Source organism: Cavia porcellus, unplaced genomic scaffold (assembly GCF_034190915.1).
Source record: "Cavia porcellus strain 051 isolate PalLab524CR breed Dunkin Hartley unplaced genomic scaffold, mCavPor4.1 scaffold_23, whole genome shotgun sequence".
Taxonomy (NCBI): domain Eukaryota; kingdom Metazoa; phylum Chordata; class Mammalia; order Rodentia; family Caviidae; genus Cavia; species Cavia porcellus.
Genome location: NW_026947506.1, coordinates 5,472,816 through 5,492,904, shown reverse-complemented (window position 1 = coordinate 5,492,904; position 20,089 = coordinate 5,472,816). Strand labels below are relative to the sequence as shown.

Below are 20,089 nucleotides of genomic sequence, written 5' to 3'. Positions count from 1 at the left end.
TGAGTTGAGCCTTCCCCTGCCAGGCCCTTTCCCTTTGCCATTTCTGCCTTGGAACTAGCCAGCCAAGACTGAACCCTCTGGAAACTGTGGACTGAAGTAAAGCTCTCCTCCTTTCCGCTGTGGGTGTCAGGTGTTGTGTACAAGGGTGGAAAGGTGACTGATGTGCTGAACCCAGAGTTATGCAACTGCTGTGGTGCTGTCCATGGTGCTGTCCATGGTGCCGTGCTCTGCTCTTTGCCCACCTTCACTAAGTGTACTCTGGGAAAGAAGGACTTTACTACATCACTCCATCCCCTGACCTGGAGCAGGGCCTGACTCAAACAGATGGCTTCTTGAATGATAATTGAGTGAAAGAAGGAAGTCTCCCAGGAACCTTGGCCCTGCGTGGGAGAAGGCTCAGAGAGGACAGAGTCGTAGGAGCGCCCTAGGGATAAACCCCAGGAGGGGCCAGGTGTAGGGCTGGAGGTGCTTCAGCACCCAAAGAGCCCACAAGCAGGTTGGGACCCCAGGCGGGCTGTCCTGGTCGCTTTGTGCTGTGTCACCTCCTCTGTCCTCTATCGTAGGACGTGTGACAGCACCGTGAGGCTGGTAGCAGGTAGTAAGCACATCCACACACTGTATTTAAGACAGCTTCCAGTTAGTGTGACGAGCGTCCCCATCCTCTTGGGTCTTTGGGGCCACTCCACTACCTTCTTTCCTCCTTCAGGAAGAATAATAGGAGTTGGGGATTTAGATTTATCAGGCCAAGATACGGCGGCCTCACAGCTGAAATTTGTTTTTGCATATGCTGTATATTGATTCTGCTCTTGTTGCAAGTGTATTTATCTCCATTGCCAATGTAAATAATTTCTGTTAACATGCAAAGATGTGTTTATAAATTCGGTATTATTGATTTTCCTCATACTGCAAACACATTTATCTCTTTGTTAATGAAAATGTATCTAGGAAGTAGTAAGATTGATTTGTGGGGAAAAGTGTGGGGAAGACAGGAGGTGGGGTTGAGCTGGGGGGTGCCCTTGGCCACAGCCGAAGGAGACACTGGGAACTTCCTGTGTGCAAAGCTGGGAACTGTTCTCAGATGCAGACGATGCTTGCAAGGTCCTTTTGTAAGGCTGTCTGATCTGCTTATCCGTGTCCGCTATGCTTTTGGCAAGGGAAGACCACAAGATCAGCAATCCAGGGATGGGCTACGGAGAAGGAGCTCCCATTGGTTCCAACTCCAATGTCAGTAGAGTTGGAGGAGAGGGCAGGCTTTGCCCTGGGAAAATCCCAATGCTAAGCTTCATCCAAAGTTGAAGTAAGCTGATGCCAGCAGGAGGCACCAGGGGAGCCTTGGCGTGAGACTCAGTAGCCCATCCAGGCCCAGCCTGGAGCCGGAAGCTGTCGGGGCCATTCTCGCCCAGCTGCTTGTTGCTTCCCCACAAGGCTTCTCTGAGACGGTCCCACCACGTCCACCAAGGGAGAGTGCAGGTACCTATCAGCGGAGCCGGTGTCTCCCTGCTGGTCACTGGTTCAGATTGCTCTGGTCACCCAGAGTGTGTGCTGGTGGTGGGGCCGTGGACTGGATACCAGTAGGGAATATTTGAGTCTGCCTCGGCAGGACGATGGAAGCAGGATGGGCCTCAGTTTCCTCACTGAGTAGACTGATCGGCCAGTGGGGAGACAGGCTGTGATCATAGGAGCCTGGGAGCCACGACATGCTGTCTCCACACCTGCTGCCACCCACCCATGACCGCCCCAGCCGGTGTCCACAACTCCTCTTCCTGGGCCCATGATTCAGCCACTTGAGTTTCTTACTTGTCCTCTAAGAAAACACCATCATTGATCACACGCGGGCTCTGTGGCGAATGTAATAATCATGATCATTCGCGTTCATCAGTTCCACGGCGCTGGCATGAATGACAGAAACTAAGACCTCAGGCATTAAATGCTTGCCCCAGTCACTGCTTCTGGGACTTGCATCCTGCAAGTCACCCAGAGGACCACAAAAACAAGACTAGCGTTTCTGCTCTACTAGGTCTGGGGTGGGGACCAAGCAGGATGACAGAGGACCACATTGACAACTACCAGATTACATCAACCAATGAAGGCGTCCAGGGCCAGGGTATGAGTCCAGCTCCGTCAGGCTCTAAAGCCCGAGTGTTTTTGGCTGTAAGAGTCACCTCATGATGACCGAGTGAGCTGTATTCGCACACCCGGGGTCTTCCTGGGGACCCCTCCTCCTGGGACCCCCTCAGGTTCTCCGTGTAGCTGCTTGCACCTGCCTCCCATGACTCAGCTAAGGATTCTTCCAGCCCTGGCCCACGGAAACCATTCTCCCCGAGGTGCTCCTCGCTTGGCTGCTCACCGCTTCCCCAGGAAGTCTTGCTCCATGGGCACAGAACCAATGTGTGATCAGTGCTGGGCGTTCTGTTAGAGGTCCAGGGAGAGACTCAGGTTTCTTACTGAAACCATTAGCAGCTCCCTTGTGACTCTGGGAACCCCATCTTGTCCCCCTGTTGGGGTTCTGCTCTGACCACTCCCCTGCCACCCATCCCAGTGTGTATTAGCCATTCGTTCATCCTTGCTCTGGGGGTCACCATGGGCCACCACCCACTAGACGTCCAGGAGCTGCTGGGGAGCTGCGAGGGTGCGCACGGTGCTGGTGCGCTCTGTGTGGACAGAAACCCTCCTGTAGGCAGCAGGCCGGCTCTTCACCGCTGTGCTGGGACTGCCTGGACGTTGTGAGCAGTCGCTGCTGAGGAGAGGGGCTTCAGAGAAGCGCTGTGTGGGGTGTGCTGCTCGGGCAGCAAGGCTCACTTTGCGCCCTGGTTGGTGTCCTGGCTGGCTGCCGTGTCTGCCCCGGCTGCAGTGTCTGTGTGGCTGGCTGGCTTCACTCTCTTTGTCAGAGCACACCCCAACAACAGGACAACCCGTGGGGAGACCACAGCCTGGGTGTGCCGTGACTTGGACCCTCCCGCCAGCCTGGTGGATAGCCCACTATAGCTTTATCACCCTGAGCTAGGACGCAGGTCCCTGCTGTGTGCAGAGTGTGCCAGCGAGCATGGAAGCCATCGCTGACGGAGAGAGAGCGGAGGGATCACCGCTCCGATGTGCAGCTTGTGAGCTGATGGCCCTTGGTGGCGGTGGTGCATGGTGCAGGGAAGGTAGCTTGGGGTTGGAACCGTGGTCTGCACTGGGACAGACAGGAACATGGAACCGTAAACATTTGGGCTGCCTCCCACCGCCCACAGAGGCCTCCTTAGCCTCTGGCTGTGGCTGCTGTCGTACATAAGTGCCAGCACAGAGAGGAGATCTCATTTCAAGCTCGGGGACCTGTTGGGGTGCAGAGCTTCCGGGCCATTGCGCATTCATCCCATGCTTGTGGAAACTACGGTTATTTAGAGTAGTTCAGTATTTTGCTCAGCTGTGTAATTCATCTTGATGCTTTCCTTTCATCAAAGCCTTGTGTTTGTTTGTATTACCAGGAGAGAAATAAAAAAAACTGAGAAAGGGAGACTCCCCTTCCTTTCATAACAGGCAGAGGATGACACAGTTACAACCCTTGGGGGCCCTTCAAGCACAGGAACATCTTGCTTCAATTAAGTATAAATAATGCACAATAATTGGAAGATTTCTTCATCGAATTTGTTACTTTATGTTTCCTTTCACCCGCGACTGACGTTTTGAAATGAATGCTGAACTCGGCTGCTATGCTGCATAGCTGGGGAGGGCCTGGGGAGTGTCCCCAAAGCTGGAGGAAGCTCTGCCACCCCTGGCCGCTCTGCTGTCAGCCTGGGTCCAGAGCTCTGGATGCAAAGTCAGAGCTGCCGCAGCGCCAGGCCCCCTGATTCTTACAGTGCAGGGGACCTGGATGTCTAATCCCAGCTCTGAACCACTGCTTCCAGGGCCCGAGTGCCTGCTGCACCAGGCTGGTGACTGTAATTTCATAGTGGGCCTCTGCTTCCACCCCTAATTTGGAAAGATCTGGAAATGGGCACAGGGACTTCAGTTTGCTTGTCTGGGCTTGTCTGGGCTCGTAACATTGAGTGTAGAAGGCTGAAATCCAGGGTATCCCCCCTGTTTGCTGCCCTCTGAAGTCCCAGTGAGAGCCTTCTGTCCCCGAAATCTGCAAGGTGCCAAGATGCCATAGTGAAGTGAGGGTTGGAGTAGCTCCCCCGGGGGAGAGGCAGTGGCTGGATCTTCAAGAGATTTGTAAGGTACAGGGGTGTGTGACAGAGATAAAGGTTTCTAGGCAGGGGGCATGGCACAGCCTGGCACTGTACATGGGGGTGGGTGGTCTTTCTCATGCTGAGATGGGCTGTGCGGCTGCCAGGCATGGGGCCAGAAGATGAACGGCTGCGTAGCTCTGGGCGGAGGCTTGGCTGTTGTCTGGGGTGCAGTGACTCAGCAGAGGGGTGAGGGTAGAGAATGATAAGGGCTGATAAGGAGGATAGACCGAGGTCTGCAGCTGAGAAACAAGTTAGGAGCGACCAGAGTGGAGCCTGGCTGTCCACCGGCATTTCTCGCTGTTGCAAATGCCCCAAATCCACCTGGCTTGTGCATCGTCTCCACACGCTGCTGGGCGAAGCTCTTCCAGGGCCAAGGGAGAACTTTGCACCAGTTGCTTCTTCCTGCTGTGCTCCAGATGGTCCCGGTTAATGATGGTTCACCTTAGGAACGCTTGACTTTGCCATGGTACCGGAGCAGTAAGCAGGCGGTAGATCCACACTGCAAATTTTGAGTTTTGATCTCTTCCCAGTTAGCAGTACATGGCTTTATCCTTTCTTACGGTGCTGGGCAGCGACCACTAGCTGCAGCTGCCATCAGCCTTGGGGCCACAGAGGGAGACACGCGGCACAGCTGTGTGCCTGTGGCCAGAGAGTTTGGGATGTGGGTGACTGGTGATTTGCACGAGCTGTCCAACTCTCTTACAGGCTTTGTGTTGTATCATTTTGCTCAACTGCAAGCAGGGCAAGCGTCCTCATTACATTTAGGGTGGGTGAGGCTGAGCTCTGATGTCTAATAGGTTAAATGTAGTAAATGTGGGTTTCAGATGATGACGGGCTTATTGGCCTGCAACACCATCATCAATTCAAGAACATTTGCATTTCTCCTTCTGAAAAGAAATCTTGTCCTCTGTCACCAGCTTGGACATCTTTTCCTGGGATGCTGATGGCCTTTCTGATGGGCTCACTTCTGTCCCTCCACCATGAGCCAAGCTCAAGCTGCCTGCTTCTGCTCCACCTCCAACAAAGCCAAGGCCTCAGGGGGGCTGGGTCTAAGCATCAGCATCTTGTAAATAATTGATTTGAAAACCAGGAAAGAAAAAAGAAAAAAAAAACTTAGGAGGTCTCCCATAAAAATCTGATTTCCTTTATTTTAAAAAAATGCAAGTTGGCTGGGGCAAGGTGTTCAGAGGCAGTACCTGGTGGGAAACCAGGACCCCTTGGAGCTTTGGAGCGGGCATCTCTTTGTTGGCACAAGCTCTTAGCATGCCAATGTCTGCCGCACTCAGTATGAGCGCCAGGCCCCAGCCTTCGTCGTTATCGTCATCTGTCTTGCCAGCGTGGTTCTTTCCTGTTCAGCATTTGTGGGCTTCGATGGAGACCTTCAGTAATTAGCATCTTGTGTTACCCAACTCTTGTATCATGATCGCATTCTAGATGTCCACAGCTGATGCTAAGCTCCCTGAGGGCAGGCATCATGTGATACTCATCTCTCTATCCTAGAAGCTCAGTGCAGAACCACTCACCACATGTGCTATAGTCTCACTGAATCATGCTCTGAGGCCTGGCAAGTCCTGCTGTGGATCTGAGGGGCTCCTGCTGTTGGGCTTTCGGTGTGAAGAAGGTGGATGCCGGCCACAGCATTGGCCTTTGGGGGAGCGCGGTCCCCCTAGATCTCTGCAGCATGTTTGGCAGCATGTACCCATGCTTCTCTGCATTTCAGGACATTCCAGGACCTGTCCAAACAAGTGGAGGTGCCTTACGGCACCGTCCGGGATTCTGCCGTCTATGAGTACTTCCGCGCCAAGGGCACCAACCCCCTGGAGCAGGACAGCACGTTTGCCGAGCTCTGGAGGACCATCAGCAAGAACGGGGGAGCTGACAACTGCGTGTCCAGTCCTTCGGAAGGCATCCGGAAGGTAGGTGGGGGCCGTGCCCTGCACATACGCCAGGCTGGGGCTCTGCCCGTGCTGTCCTTGAGGTCTGAGACACCTCCCCAAGAGGTATCTGTATTCCAGCAGTCCTGCCATTTGCAGGGTGAGCCCTCGGCATGTTCCTGGTGGCCCATTCTTGGCTGCGGAAGCAGAGGGCTGCTCCTTAGCTGCCTCCTGGTTTCTAAGGGATGCTGGTTGGGCAAGCGTGGGCAAGCTCCCTCGGAGACTTGGCTGTCCTTCCTCATGGCTGCCAGGGGTAGTGGCACAGAGAGCCCTGCCCACCAAACGAAGGACACTCAGTGAGAGCAGGGGCACAGTGCCAGATGGTGGATGCAGACAGGTACCATGGGTGCTGCTGGAGGTGCCATGGTTCTGTCCAGGGACCTCTACATGCTATGACTGCAGTCTCCAATGTCATTGCTACAGGTGTGAGACAGATGTGCAGCATCAAGGTCAGCACTGCCACAGGCTGCCTGTGTCACTGTTTATCCCTGTCCTGCTTCACCTTCCCTCCCACTCTGTACCTCTCTCTGTCTCTGTCTCTCTGTGTCTCTGTCTCTATCTCTCTCTCACACACACAAAACCTTGTGCTCCCCTATGGATACTCAGTGACCATCTGGCTTCCCTGCACAGGGAAGGGATATAGGAAAGTTTTGGGGGCCACCATGGCTCAATGCTCTACTCTTCATGAAGAGCTCGACAGTACCTCTTCCCGGGAGAGAGCAAGAAACTTAAGCTCTACCTGGGAAGCTCTTGGGTGTCAGGGCAGAGCGCAGTCTCCCTTGGTCCTATGGTCCTGGGTGGGCCGAGTGCCTGCCGGGAATGTGCTCCCACACAGTCCTGCTGGAGGGGACGTTTCCTTGTCACTTAGCCGTGCTGAGCTCTGGAGCCTGACGTGTTGGTAAAGTACTTTTTCTGCAACTCACCAGCAGGGTGAATGGAACAGGATGTTCATTCTCCAGGTCTGGTACCTCTTGGAGCTGAGAGACTGGGCAATTTCTCTTTAAGAGACTTAAGATATCTAAAAATGCACATGATGGTAGACTTTGGAAGTTGATATTTGAATCAGAATAACAGAATGCAGTCTAGCGGCACTGCCCTGGGGTTTACGAGATTTATGAGACCTCTCAAGTCCAGGTCCACTGCTAAGATGGAGCTCTGGCTCCAGCTGCAGGGTCTCCTTTCATGCCTGACAGTGAATCTCTGTGGCTGCAGGTAACCTCATTTGGAGATAATGAACACACAGTTGATTTAAGTCTTTCCAGAGTGTGAGCCCTGGGCCAGATGGCTTTCCAGTTCCCCTTCCCAGCCAGCTTTGCCTGTGAGGCAGAGCCAATCCTCCATCCACGTAGGGTCTCATGGAGATTCATTGCAACAGGGCCGCAAAAAGCACTTCTTGTAAGAGAAAAGAGAGCTACTTTATCACAAGGCACTCTAAAGAGGGGATATTTACAACGCAAATAACCGACACCCCATTAATATCAAGGATATATCATGAACTTCTGTAAATCAACGAGAAGCTCACACAATTAAATAGAAAAATGGGCAAAAGCTTTGCACAGGCCTTTCATAGAGGCGGCAACACATATGGCCAGTAATCAGAGGAAGAGATGGTCATGTCATCAGCGGCCTGAGAAATGCAAATCGTGATCATAAGGATACATCATTTGAGGCCAGTTAAACAGGCACACAATGAGAGGTGGTGGAGAGGAAGGGCTGGCAGGTGCTTAATTACTTGTGGGAGTGTACCCAGTACCATCACTCCGCAAGAGAGTTTGTCATTCTCTTGTAAAATGGAACATCACGTACTCTATGATCCAGCAATTCCACTCCAGTGTGTCCACCCACATTTCTGTAGACAAGAGAACCCAGGGCATCATTGCTTATGGAGCCCAAACCTTGGAAACCCTCCCAATGACTATTAACAGGGTAAAAATTATTATCTACAATGAAATGCATGAACTGCAGCTGCGTTGAGTAGGATGGATGGACCTTCGCAAGATAATACTGAGCAGAAGTACGTTATAGACAATTTCATATGGGTCAACTAATAGAAAATAGCCTCCACCATCACACCCTTTTAAAAAGATAAAGTACCCCCTACACACATGCAAATAATGCTGGTTTAATACAAGACTCACCATAGGGGCTGCCGCACATGGGAAGCACAGAGTGGCGGCGGGGAGAAGCATCTTGCTGGGTGCAAATCGATTTTCTGTTCCTTTTTCATTTCTCATTAGGATATATATTAAAGGACTTGATGCTAGAAGAGGGCTCTGCCTGGAGAAGTGGACAGGCGTCCTAAAGTAAGGGGCATGAGGAATACCGCTCTGTGCACCTCGCTGCTCCCCCAAATAAATAAACCCAGACCGAGTCAGGCAGCGCTCAGCCTCCCACACATGCCGCCCCTTCCTTCTCTGCTTTCCCCGGTGTGTTTAGGAGGATCACACCACTAAGTCCCCGCGGACGGTGGTCAGTGTGCAGAGGGCTCACCCAGGAAACACCTCTTCCCAGCTCCCCAGCGCTCCTCACACACTGTTCTTCAGCTCCTGCCGAGACTTAACCCTCTTAGCCCAACACCCACAGCTTAAAGGAAGAGAGGTTTATTTTGGTTCACGGTTTCAGAAATTTCCATCCATGGTCGCCTGGCTCCGAGACAGGAAGGCATGGCTGAGGGGCGTCGTGAGGAAAACACCGCTCACAGCTTGGTGGCCAGGAAGCAGAGGGACGATGGAGGGAAATGCACCCTTCCAGGCGTGGCCCGGGCTCCCCACAGCTCACCAGGCTCCACCTCTAACAGCAGCTCAGCCATAGTGCCCCACAACTCAGTCACCTTCCAAAGCCCAGCCTCTGAGGACGTGAGGCTCTTGGGGGCCGTTTTTGACCTAAACCCTGAGGTTCTTACTCATGAGTACAAGTGTAAGAAATAGGTGATAAAGAGAACACATAAGGACACAGATAGTCAAGGGTGACCTTTCCACGTCTGCACGTGTCCTGCACGGCACAGGCTCTGTTGTTTTTTCCAGTACACAGGATGTGTTACTTTGAGATGGGTTTAGGGGTCACACATCTCCCTCATCATTTGAATGTCCAAGAAAAAAAAGACTGCCAGCACTAGACAAATGTTAAGAATTTTATAACTAGTGTCATAAAAGCAAGTTTATACTATTGTCAGAAAAAGAAGTGTGCTGCGCTTTTTTATTGGAGAAAGAGCTCAATCCACTCTCAAATCCTCCCTTATGTTTCTATCTGGATGGCTATTGGACCAAAATGTTTCCTTCCTCTAACGCTGGGAATCAGCTGTGTCCCTCCCTACAGCACTAAAGGTCCCCCTAGACCTGCAGGGGACCAGGCTGGAAATGGCTATGCCCACAGTGACGGTCATGCCTTAAATCCAGGAAAAGTAAGGAGAAATGTCCAGCAAGTAGGACACACAGGCTGGAGCCCAGTGTTCAGGTAGGAGAAGTTGTCCCAAGTCCTGAGGTCTCCTCTGTACATACAGAGCTCTGTGCAGTCCAGCGAGCCTAACCGAGAGAAGAGCAGCCCGCCAGGGACTTGTGGACACTCCTGCAGCCATGGAGGGACCACTGCACTTCTGCTTCCCCGGGGCTCTCTGGGGACTCCAGGTTTATTTCCAGAGAGCGTGTGATGGTGGAAGAGGGTTAATTGCTCCCCAGGCCAAGGAGCCTGGCATCTGGCCGACCTTGGAGAGCTGCAGCTCTTAATGATTTGAAACCAGTGTAGGTGCGATACTGCTTCCCAAGATGTGCTCACTTCGCTACAGCAGCCGAACAGGAAAGGAGTTGTGTTATGATTTGCCCATTGGCTAGGATCCCATTACCACTAAGGCAAGAGGAGCATGGACCTCACTGGGCCCTGGGAAGACAGCAAGAAGGATTTTAGGAAAAGGAGACTCCAAACACACCCTCCTGGCAGCAAACCTGCCTGTCAGCCAGGCATCTCAGTATCCAGCGTGCCGCCTGCCTGAGTCAGCGGTTTGCTGTCTGACTGTGCAGACAGGGCATCAGGGACAGCTCCCGCCCTTCATCACAGTTCCCTTCCCTCCACTCCCCGCTGTCAGGGACAGGGACCTGCGGGCCTGTTCCTGCTAGCCTTCCCTCGGGAGCAGATCCTCCAGGTCTTCCTGGAGATGTCCAGAAAGAGGGGACGGTGGCAGCTTTGTTCTTGTGTATCACATGCATCACAGACCCGAGGAGGGCTGGGCTACTGGCTGGGAAGCCGTGGTCCTGCCGGCCTCTGTGTGTGCACATCAGCCTTCCTTGAAAACAGCCCCACCTATTCGCTTCCGGTCCATGTGTGCCTGCTTGCCTGTTACTTCAGCAGGACTGAATTGTGCAACGAAGAACATAAGGACTTAAAAACATGAAACGTTATTATCTGGCCTTTTACAGAAAAGTGTGAGGTCTGTAGTCTCGAGCAGAGCCCTTTCCTCTCACCTTGCAGCTGCCTGGCATCTGGTAGCTTGTGATCTCTGCCCTTCCTCACCTTGTCTGGGTCTAACTCCGGTGCCCTAGCAGACTCCGTCCCCATGCGTTGGGACCCATTTTTGTCCCAGCCTGGCCTAGAATCCCCTTGAGCTCTCATGGGCAGGCTCCGTTGGCTGGGCACTGTGCCAGCTGATTTACATATCTGATTACTTCCATCCCACACAGGCTGTGCGGTGGCCATTGTCTCAGAAACACAGAAGGAAGACCCTGGCCTCAGGAATTAGAGTGCCTTGCCCAAGGTCACGCAGATCGGAGTCAGTGGGCGCACTGGCCTCCCATCCTCACCCCGACAGTGCCTCGTTCCGCAGGGTATTCTGTCCCTCTGTGCTCCCACATTTTTTTTGCATCCTCTTTACTTACATCCCTAATTCCTGTCTCCTTTCACAGCAGTGTGGCAAGACATATGCCTGCCTTCCAGTTTTAAAAGCCGTAGCCTTGCTTCCGTGTGTCATGACAATGATTATTTACGTCTGTGATTTTATTTTTGGTTTCCAAATTATTACAATCATCAATTGGCAAAACTTTGCATTGCAGAAGTGAGCTGGCAAGTGGCACGAATTTATATGATAATAACGATGTCACCAGAAGTCAGACTTCAATGTTGCTGGTGCAGTGTTTTTTTTTTCCCCTCTCCTGGAGCTTAACTCTGTGAAATCACATTCAGCAAGACACAGTTTCTGTGCCATGCCAGGGCTGACCCGGCCTGCCGATTGATTAAGCCTTTCCATAAATCAGACCTAGTACTTAATAACATTGTCAGATAGGATATAGGGTTAATAGTTTGTCAATCTTTACAGCTCATGGAGCTCTTTGAATAAATAGGCAAGGAGCTTGTCTCGGGCCCTGTGCTGGCAGTAACCTCGGAGGCCAGGGCCTGCACAAAGGACAGCTTTTCCACTCTGTGAATATCGCCGAGGTCATAAAGGGTGAATGCAAGTGTGGAGAAGAAATGGGCCCGCAAGCAAATCTTCCTCTTCCTCTGCCGATCTGATGCTTGCCTTGGCTGTGCCTCCCACACTTGCACGCGGTCCTGTCCTCTTCCCTCTTTGTCTGCCCTGCCTGCTGAGCGTCAGGGACCCTTTTCGGTGGCAGCAAGGTGGTCTCCGGAAGGCGCACTCTCTTCTGTGGAAAGAGCAGGAACTTTGGTCTCCATCGTGCTGTTCTGTCCATTAGAAGGGCGAGGTGGGCCAAGTGGTCTCACACAGGTGGTGGCACGCTGGCTCCGTGGAGGCTGGGCGCTCCTGCTGAGGAGCAAGGCGCTTACATGACACGGCATTTCTCTGTGCTTCGGGGCCACTTTGTTCAGAGATCAGGAGGGCTTGGCCTAGGCCCTGGGCAGCTTGTGGTTCTGCCCTCTCGGAGGGTCTGTGGGATCCACGTAGCGGTCTGCAGGGGGAGCCCTGGCAGCGCTGTCAGAGGCAGCGTCCGGGCCTCCCTGTCAAGCTTCATAGCAAAGCGACGTCCTGACCCTGCGTGGGTTGGTTGGTCTCGTGTCCTCGCCCATTCATAGATTCATGCACTCACCCGTTCATCCATTCAGCGAGTGCAGTTGCAGTCATTTCCGCCTCGGAGCGAGGAAATGTGAGTTTAAATTCCACTCGCACCTCCTTTAATCGGTGGCTTTGAGCAAGTGAATTTACCTTTCTGAGCCCTCGATGGGACTTCTGAAGCGCTGGCCCAGCTGAGACGCGCATTTACCGAGGTGTAAAATCTAAAGTGCTCCACGCGCACTGTGCATTCCTAGATGTCAGTGCGGTCTCATCCTCCACCATTCACGGTGGAAAGAAGATGAGAAAAATAAAGAGAAGTAGCAGCGAGTCTTTTCCTGAGGCCCACGGTGCACAGATTGACGTGCACAGATCACGTGTCCATCTCTGGCATTTAAAGAGCTGCAAACAGTTGTTTAATCACCATCACCATCGGGACAAGTTTCAGGACGTGTTCATCACCTGCTAAAATGCTCTCTTGTTCACCAAGAAAATGTTGATGAAATTCACCCGTAGAGCTGTAAGTATTTGTGCTGTAGTTTGTTTTTCTTTCTCTTTTCCTTTGAGGACTATTTGCTTTCTAAGAACAAATCCCATGCCCTTATCCATTCTCCAGCTGATGTACGTGTGTGCTGTTACCAACTTAGGACTGTAATGAATAAGAACACAAATCTTCTAATATGAGTCCTAAATGGAGATACGTTTCCATTTTTCTTTGCTGAATACCAAAAGGTGGAATTCCTGGGCCGTAAAGTAGACGCTGTCTGTAAAGGTCTAATTGCCTCTACTGTGGGCAGTTTCATGTTCCCACTGGAAATACACTGCTTGCATATTTTGAGTCCCGGTTGCTGGACAACCCACCTGTATTAATCTTGTCGGTCTTTGGGAGTAGCTAACTTATAGCCATTTTTAACTTTGAAGCCCAATGGTAGCTGGTTCAGTGGGTGTAAATAGGTATTGTTGTTTAAATTTAGTAACTAGTGATGTTGAACATTTTTTCATATACTTATTGGTTACCCATGTATTTTTTTTGACAATGTGAGTACAAATCTTGTTAAATATTACTGAGCTTTTTACCTTTTTGTTGCTGATTTATATGAGCTTTTAATGTATTCTCAGTACAAGTCTTTGATGAAATATAATTACTGCAAATGTAATTCTTTGTCTGTAACTTACCTATCCATTTTCTTAATGGTGTCTTTTGAAGAGTAGGAATTTTTAATTTTAATAAAATGCTGCACATAAATTTTTTCTTTTATGGTTGATGATTTTTTTGTGTGTCTTGCCTGAAAGTATTTCCTAATTCAAAGCAGCAAGTTTTCTTCTAGAAGTTTTTGCAATTAGTGTTACGTTGCATCTAAATTCATCCATACTGTGTGTGGAGGTAGACAGTGCTGAAGAATGCATTTTGTACCCATGGGTACAGTTGACATGGCATCATCTGTTTGTAAAAAAGTTCTAAATTCACCCTACAAATAGATGAGATTCCTTGACTGGAAATCAGTGTGTTGTGTACTATTGGTCTACCTCTGGTTCAGTGGTCTCTCTTTCTATTCCTTTTTATTTAAATATTTTTGCTTTCAATTTATAATTTGATTTTAAAAATTTTAAAAAATGTATTATTACAACTTCGCAGTACATAATGGTTACATTCACCATGGGGAAGTTGATACATAACACATTTTAATTCTTTTTATTCTTATGCCAGTACAAAACTAATCACTACAGTAATTACTTAAATTAGGCTGGGTAAGGCTTCCAAATTTTTTCTTCCTTTACAAGGTCTCAGAGCTATTCTAGATTCTTTGCATTTCCACTTAAATTTTAGAGCCATCTTTTCAGTTTCCTCAAAAGAAGCCTATTGCGATTTTGATAACTATTACACTATAGATAATTTAGGGAAAATTTGTATTTAAAATATGAAGTTTTCTCATCCATGAACATGGTTCTCCAATTCAACATAAATAAGTTTGACTTTATTGATTTTCACTACTTTAAAAAAGAATTTTGTTGGCTTCAGGCTTTTGTAAATAATTTTTCTATTTACTTTGCTCCTAATTTGCCCTTTCTTCTTCTACGCTTTTAATGATAATGTTTAAGTCATAATATTTACACTGGTCTTCTTTCCTAATATCATGACTACAGCTGTACATTTTCTTCTGAGTGTGGTTTTCAGCTGCATCTTGTCAGTTTTTATATTGTGTTATTATTCTCAGTTGAAAATATGCAGCCTCTGTCAGTAATAATGTATTGTACATTTACAAAATGGTAGGGAAAAAGATTTTGAAAGTTTTCATGATGCATGTTTCAGGGGTTTTCACCTGATGAAGACATTATGCGGCATAAACATATCTCAGAATTCAGTGAAACTCCATCAGTGTGTGCGGTTTTATGTATGAGTTAAAAATTAAAAATAATAACCAAACAGGTGTTGAAAGATTATACGTAAAAATACTGACGTTGTCAACATAACCTGTTTTCAGAGGTCACCTACTGAACTTTAGAGGAAGCACGTGGCTGTGATTTTTTTTTTTCCATGACTGGAAAAGACCAAGAGGGGACAGAGGAGGGGTTTATTCACACAGTGAGGTTAGAAGCTCCCTATGATTGTCTCATGTCCATGCACATTTTATAATTCATGCGCCTCAATGTCTTTCCGTTTTGAAGACAAGTCGAGAATGTAACAGAATGCAATACTAGATTAATAATTCTATGTGACACGATACAACTCTCTTGCTGAAAATGCAGAAATTACTTCCCCAAAGTTTTAACAGTTTCAGCATTTTTCAAAAGGCCAAGTCAAAGTCTCTTTTGAGATTCAAGCCAAACTTTTTCTGTGAGCCTCTGTAAAACACAAGTTACATAATCCCAAGGCACAGTGGCACAGGGAAAACATTCTCATTCCAAAGAGAGAAATGGAAGAGGAGAGAAGAACTGGACCCGAGCAGGGCTGAAATCATCAGGGCGAGCATTCAGCCATGCACTTCACGTTCAGCAATTGGGACAAGTGACAGGGATATGTGCGCTCCACGGGGCCTGGTACCTCCACTGTGGTGGCCTTGTGTCTCACATGGTCTCCCTCTCGGGCTAGCTCCACTTACTGCCCGTAGCTCCTCTCAGCAGACATTCCGTGATCCTGGTATCTCCCACTTCCTACCCTGAACCTGTGGTTTCATCTCCACAGCTCGGAAACCGCCTTCCCAAGGGCTCCTCACCTGGCTCCCCAGGCCTTCTTTTGGGTGGAAGCGTCCCTGACCCCACAACTCTTTCATTCCATGTCCTGGTAAAACCAGCTTTGTGTGGATAATGGCGAGGTCTTCTGTGAGCAGCAGGAACAGCCAAGCCTCTGTGGCCCGTGGCTGGAGTGACCTCAAGTGTCTGTGTGGGTGAACACAGTGAAATGGGTCTCAGAGAATCAACTTCTTAGGACATGTGGCACAAGGGCTGCAGCAGGCTGTTCATTATCACTGAAAGTTCTAAAGGGTTCACCATCTCTATCCTAGGATATTCTTCTTGTACAGTGGACCCAGGACTATTTTCAAATGAAAGATGAAAATTTCCTGCTATCACATAGTACACAGCACCTTTTGGGCCCTGTGCTGAGTGGGGTCTTGCTAATTGCTTCAAAGCAATTTCCTTGTCCTTGCACAAAATACTTGGTTTCTTTCTAATGGTACTAATGTCTTCAACAACCACACTTCCTTTGGCTCCAGATTTACACGTGGTTTCTTCTGGAAAAACATTTAAATTTTTCAAGTCTTTCTGCTCTGCCTTTTGCTCCTGATTCTTGCTACAAACCTTGCTAAAAACTGCCAGCTGCACCCATGCCAAAGCCTGAATATTGGATGTCTTTAAATTTCCTCCACAAGATCAGTTAGTCTGTTACCGTTAAGCTCTGCTATAGAATTTAATAATTTTCCTGCTGGATTTCAATCCTGCTTTTGTTTGATTCTTTTCTATTTCCCTATTCTTCCCTTTTGGGATGGAAATGTTTACTCTGTGCCATTGTATGTTGGAAGTATTTATCTTTCTTTCTGAATTTTACAAGGGCTCCCAGCTAAGAGTTTGCCTTGAGTCTCAGAGGAAACTTTGGACTTAGAACTTTATAGTAATGCTGGAGCTGTTTAAACTTTATTGATTCTTAGAGGTGGACTAAATGGATTTTGCATACCGTGATAGATATGAGTCTTTCGGATGCCAGGGATAGAATATTATGGGTTAGATCTAGAATACCCCCAAAAAGACTCGTGAGGTCAGAGCTGAATATGTTGTTAAGAGGTAAAGTTCAGGTGGAAAAGGTGGTTCATTAGAGGAGAAAAATCTCTCATAAAATCTCAAGACATAAGAAAACTGCAGACAAATTTTCACCTACAACATAATACATATCACCTCCAGCTCAGCTGGCAGTGAAGTCCTTGTTCCTAACTAAAACCTGGCTTTTATGAACCGTGTTCCTAACTGCATTCTTGCCTTCTGAGCTCTGACCAGAATCTCCCATAAAGTTTGTCTGATTGCATTCTAAGTCTTCTCTAGTCAGTATTTCAAAACTTTTACAAACTCTTCCCATGAACCAGTTCCAAAGACTTTAAACCACACATTCAGGTATGGTTACAGCAATAACCCTACTCCTGGTACCAGTGTCTCTCTTAGTTACTCTACCCAACACAGAGAATTTAAAGGATAGGTTTTATTTTGGCTCATGATTTTTAGAGAGTCTAGGCCATGGTCAGGTAAGAAGGGAAGAGCATGACAGAGGAAATCTGTTCATATCTTGGCATTCAAGAAGCATTGGGCCAAGGGAGAAGCCAGGCATGTAGGTGCCCCCTTCAGTGGTCTGCCCCTTCCACCCTAACATCCTCCTAACAACTATTTAGCTCTGAACTCTTCAGGGTATTAATCTACTAATTAGCAAAGTTCTATGACCCAATCCTTCAAGAGTTCCACCTCTAAATATATGATTGTTTTGGAGCTACAATCCACATACAAACTGTAGCAAAATGTCAGACGTGCATGACCCACCCAGAAAGAGAGGTTTTCATCACTAACCCTCTATCTGGTTCCTATGCCAGTCATGTTGAAAATTAATCATCACAACATGCTTTAACTCTGAGGTCTGACCCAACTCCAAATACACTCAAATATCCCCAAATTCATGTCACTGTTAAAATAGTAAGCAGTTTTGAGAGGAAAGTCTTTAGGCTATATGTTTATAATTTATTGAGAGCCATTGAAACTGGAAATTGAGCACATGTGCAGAAGCACATGCTGCATGGCCGGGGACAAGATAAGATAACAGCTTAGGACACCGGGCTCTAACTCCAATTAACTCAATAAAGACTGTGGCCACAGGCATTTTACCCCTGTAGTGAAATGCAGCATGGAGATCTTCTCCTAAGATAGTTCTCCTAAATTAACGTAAGTTGTTACTTGCAAAGTCCTTGAACCACTTGTTCAGTTTCCTTTGTTTTCCACTCTAACCCCCCAAATAAATATGGGCTATCCAGAGACATCCCCTGTCTTAGTCCTCAGATTCTCAAACTCTGTAGAAGGGGTTTTGATCCGCCTGGAGCCCTAAAATCATACCATTTACCTCATTTATAGTAAGCCATCACCATATACTTATTTGAGAGATTGGACATCTAGCCAGGTTCCTGATAATAATGTACATGTAATATGTACTCATTAAGAAAAAGTTTAAAATATCAAGAAGATTAAAAAATAAAAATAGAAGAAACCAAATCAGAATTTTTTTACTATCTAAATATAACTCCATTAATTGTTTTACATGCTTATTATCCAGTTTTTTGAACTTCTACCCAAGTTTACATAATTATGATATTATAGAAAATGTACTTTATCTGGCAGTATACTGGTTCTTAATAATAAAAATCATTAGTGATTAATATTTTCTCAGTAGATTTAAATGAGTATATCTCAGCTTTCTTTTCTTTGTCATTTGGCTGATTTTCAATTTTTCACTTATATAAGTAACATTATAAGAAACATCTTCATCATTAATACTTTTTAGTTACTACATTCATTTCTATAGGTGTAACTCTAAAAAACAGTTATACTGTCAAAAAGGATATAAATTTGTAAATATACTGGCAAAATACTCCTGAGTACTGCCAAAAGCAAGACTTTGAGTGAGTTACATTTTTCTTTTTGCTAATCACATGGTCTAATTACACTTTGAAAGTTTTTAAAAAAAAGTACCAAGGGGGGGGGGGAAACCCAGAAGTACTCCCATAAAATTTGCTACTTTGTATAATTTAGCTTTTCCCCCTAAATTCTATAAACAGTTGAAGTTTTATAACATATTTAAACTCTTAGACTATTAGTTCTTGAAAATGATGATCCAGTATGATAGAATCACTAGGTAGAAGCTGAACCTTCTTACAATTAGATTTTAACACATTATATTGCCACTAATAAAAATGGTTAATATGTGAATTACTTAAGTTCTGGAACATAAAAGAAAAAACTGACTTCAGCTAATCACTGAACACTCCAGATATGAGGTTTGCTTATTTTTTAAAAGCAAAAATAAGCAATTCGATGCAAAGGAAGCTTGATAGTATGAAAACAAGCATGATATTTTTAATACCTTTTCCCTATCAGAGGAGCAGTCTGAAGCAATCAGAATAAGTTACATTCTTATATGGGGGAACAAAAAATATTCAGTGCTTTCTTCCCTCTCCAAATTCTTGTGATATGCCTTTAGAAGGAGAAAACGTAATCACTTCTTAAACTTTTACCTAAGATCAAGTGCAGAAGGAGAAATCTTTTTACAAGTTATTATTTATTGCCTTTTCATACCCTTTACTGTGCTTTATCTTTCTTTCTCTGTGTATGCACATATCTCTGTGTACGTGTGTATCTGTGTTGTATTTTGCTTTTTTATTCTGCAGACTAGAGTGGAACTAAAATCATTCTCTTTTCTTATCCCAGATTAGACGTTGCCATCATACATCGTGAAGCCTGAATTGTGGCAGGTCTAGGGCAGATGGGTGAGAGGCGGTTAGAGTGTGATTATTCAGTAATGGAAAGGGATGTGCATACAAACCCCAGCCCCCAAAATGGGTTTCTGCAGTGATTCACTATTGGAAGGTTTTGTTTTCTGATTATTTATTCACTCAGTTATGTGTCAGCTCCTCTTGTCAGTGCTGATGTTGGTTAATAAGTAAAAGTGGGTGTTGCATGTTCAGTCTATAAACAGTTAAAGTCCAGCTAACGTCTGTGCATTACTGTCCCTTCCTTCCTTTCTTCCTTCGTGCCTTTGTTCTGTCTGGGCAATCAGGAGATTAACTGAGTCCTAACGACACTCGTTAGAAAGGCTGGGGACACATCCGCAGCGGGGCTATGTTTCTCCCCGCATCAGCTCAGTCGTGCTTCGGCTGAGCTGTTTGCTGATGAGGACACTGCTGTCCCAAGAGGACGAGGACTTGCTGATGACCCGGCTTGGATCTCCACGAGACCCCACCCTTGAGCTCAGACCCTTCTCACTCCGGCGCCCTTATCCTGGCCCTGCGAGTCTGTGAGATGGAGGAGCCGTGGAGCAGAACGAAGCCTTGGCTCACGCCTGCCCTGACACCCGCCCTGGTGTCCCTGCCTGTGTCCCTGTGGTGTACTCTGCTTAGAATGTCGCTGTTACTCCATCTGCCAGAGTGGTTGCTGGCTCCCTTCTGCCTTGATGAGATTATTTCCTTTTCCTGAGTCTCCTCTGGTCCCCTCTCCTCCTTACCACACCGCGTCCCAGGGCGCAGCCCTGGCAGATGCCACCCAGCCCTCAGTGCCTTGCTGTCAGTCACAGTGCTGCCAAGCTCAGAGCCTCGCTAGGTTGGGCTCTGCCTGTTGCTCATGACCTAGGACAGAGGTGGGCACAGGGATAAAGCATATTAACATGCAAAGGCTCTTATGCTTAAAAAAAATCAAGTAAAATAAATGTTCAC

General features: G+C 47.5%; 1 protein-coding gene across 5 annotated transcripts in view; it reads left to right on the top strand.

Moving 5' to 3' along the window:
• LOC100724914 (glutamate receptor ionotropic, delta-1) overlaps positions 1-20,089 on the top strand; it is a 580,436-nt gene that overhangs the window by 528,965 nt on the left and 31,382 nt on the right. For all 5 annotated transcript variants that reach the window (XM_063233725.1, XM_063233729.1, XM_063233727.1 and 2 more), the window contains one exon: positions 5,932-6,127. In XM_063233725.1, the coding sequence (XP_063089795.1) occupies positions 5,932-6,127 (196 nt within the window). The remainder of the gene's footprint in view (positions 1-5,931; positions 6,128-20,089) is intronic.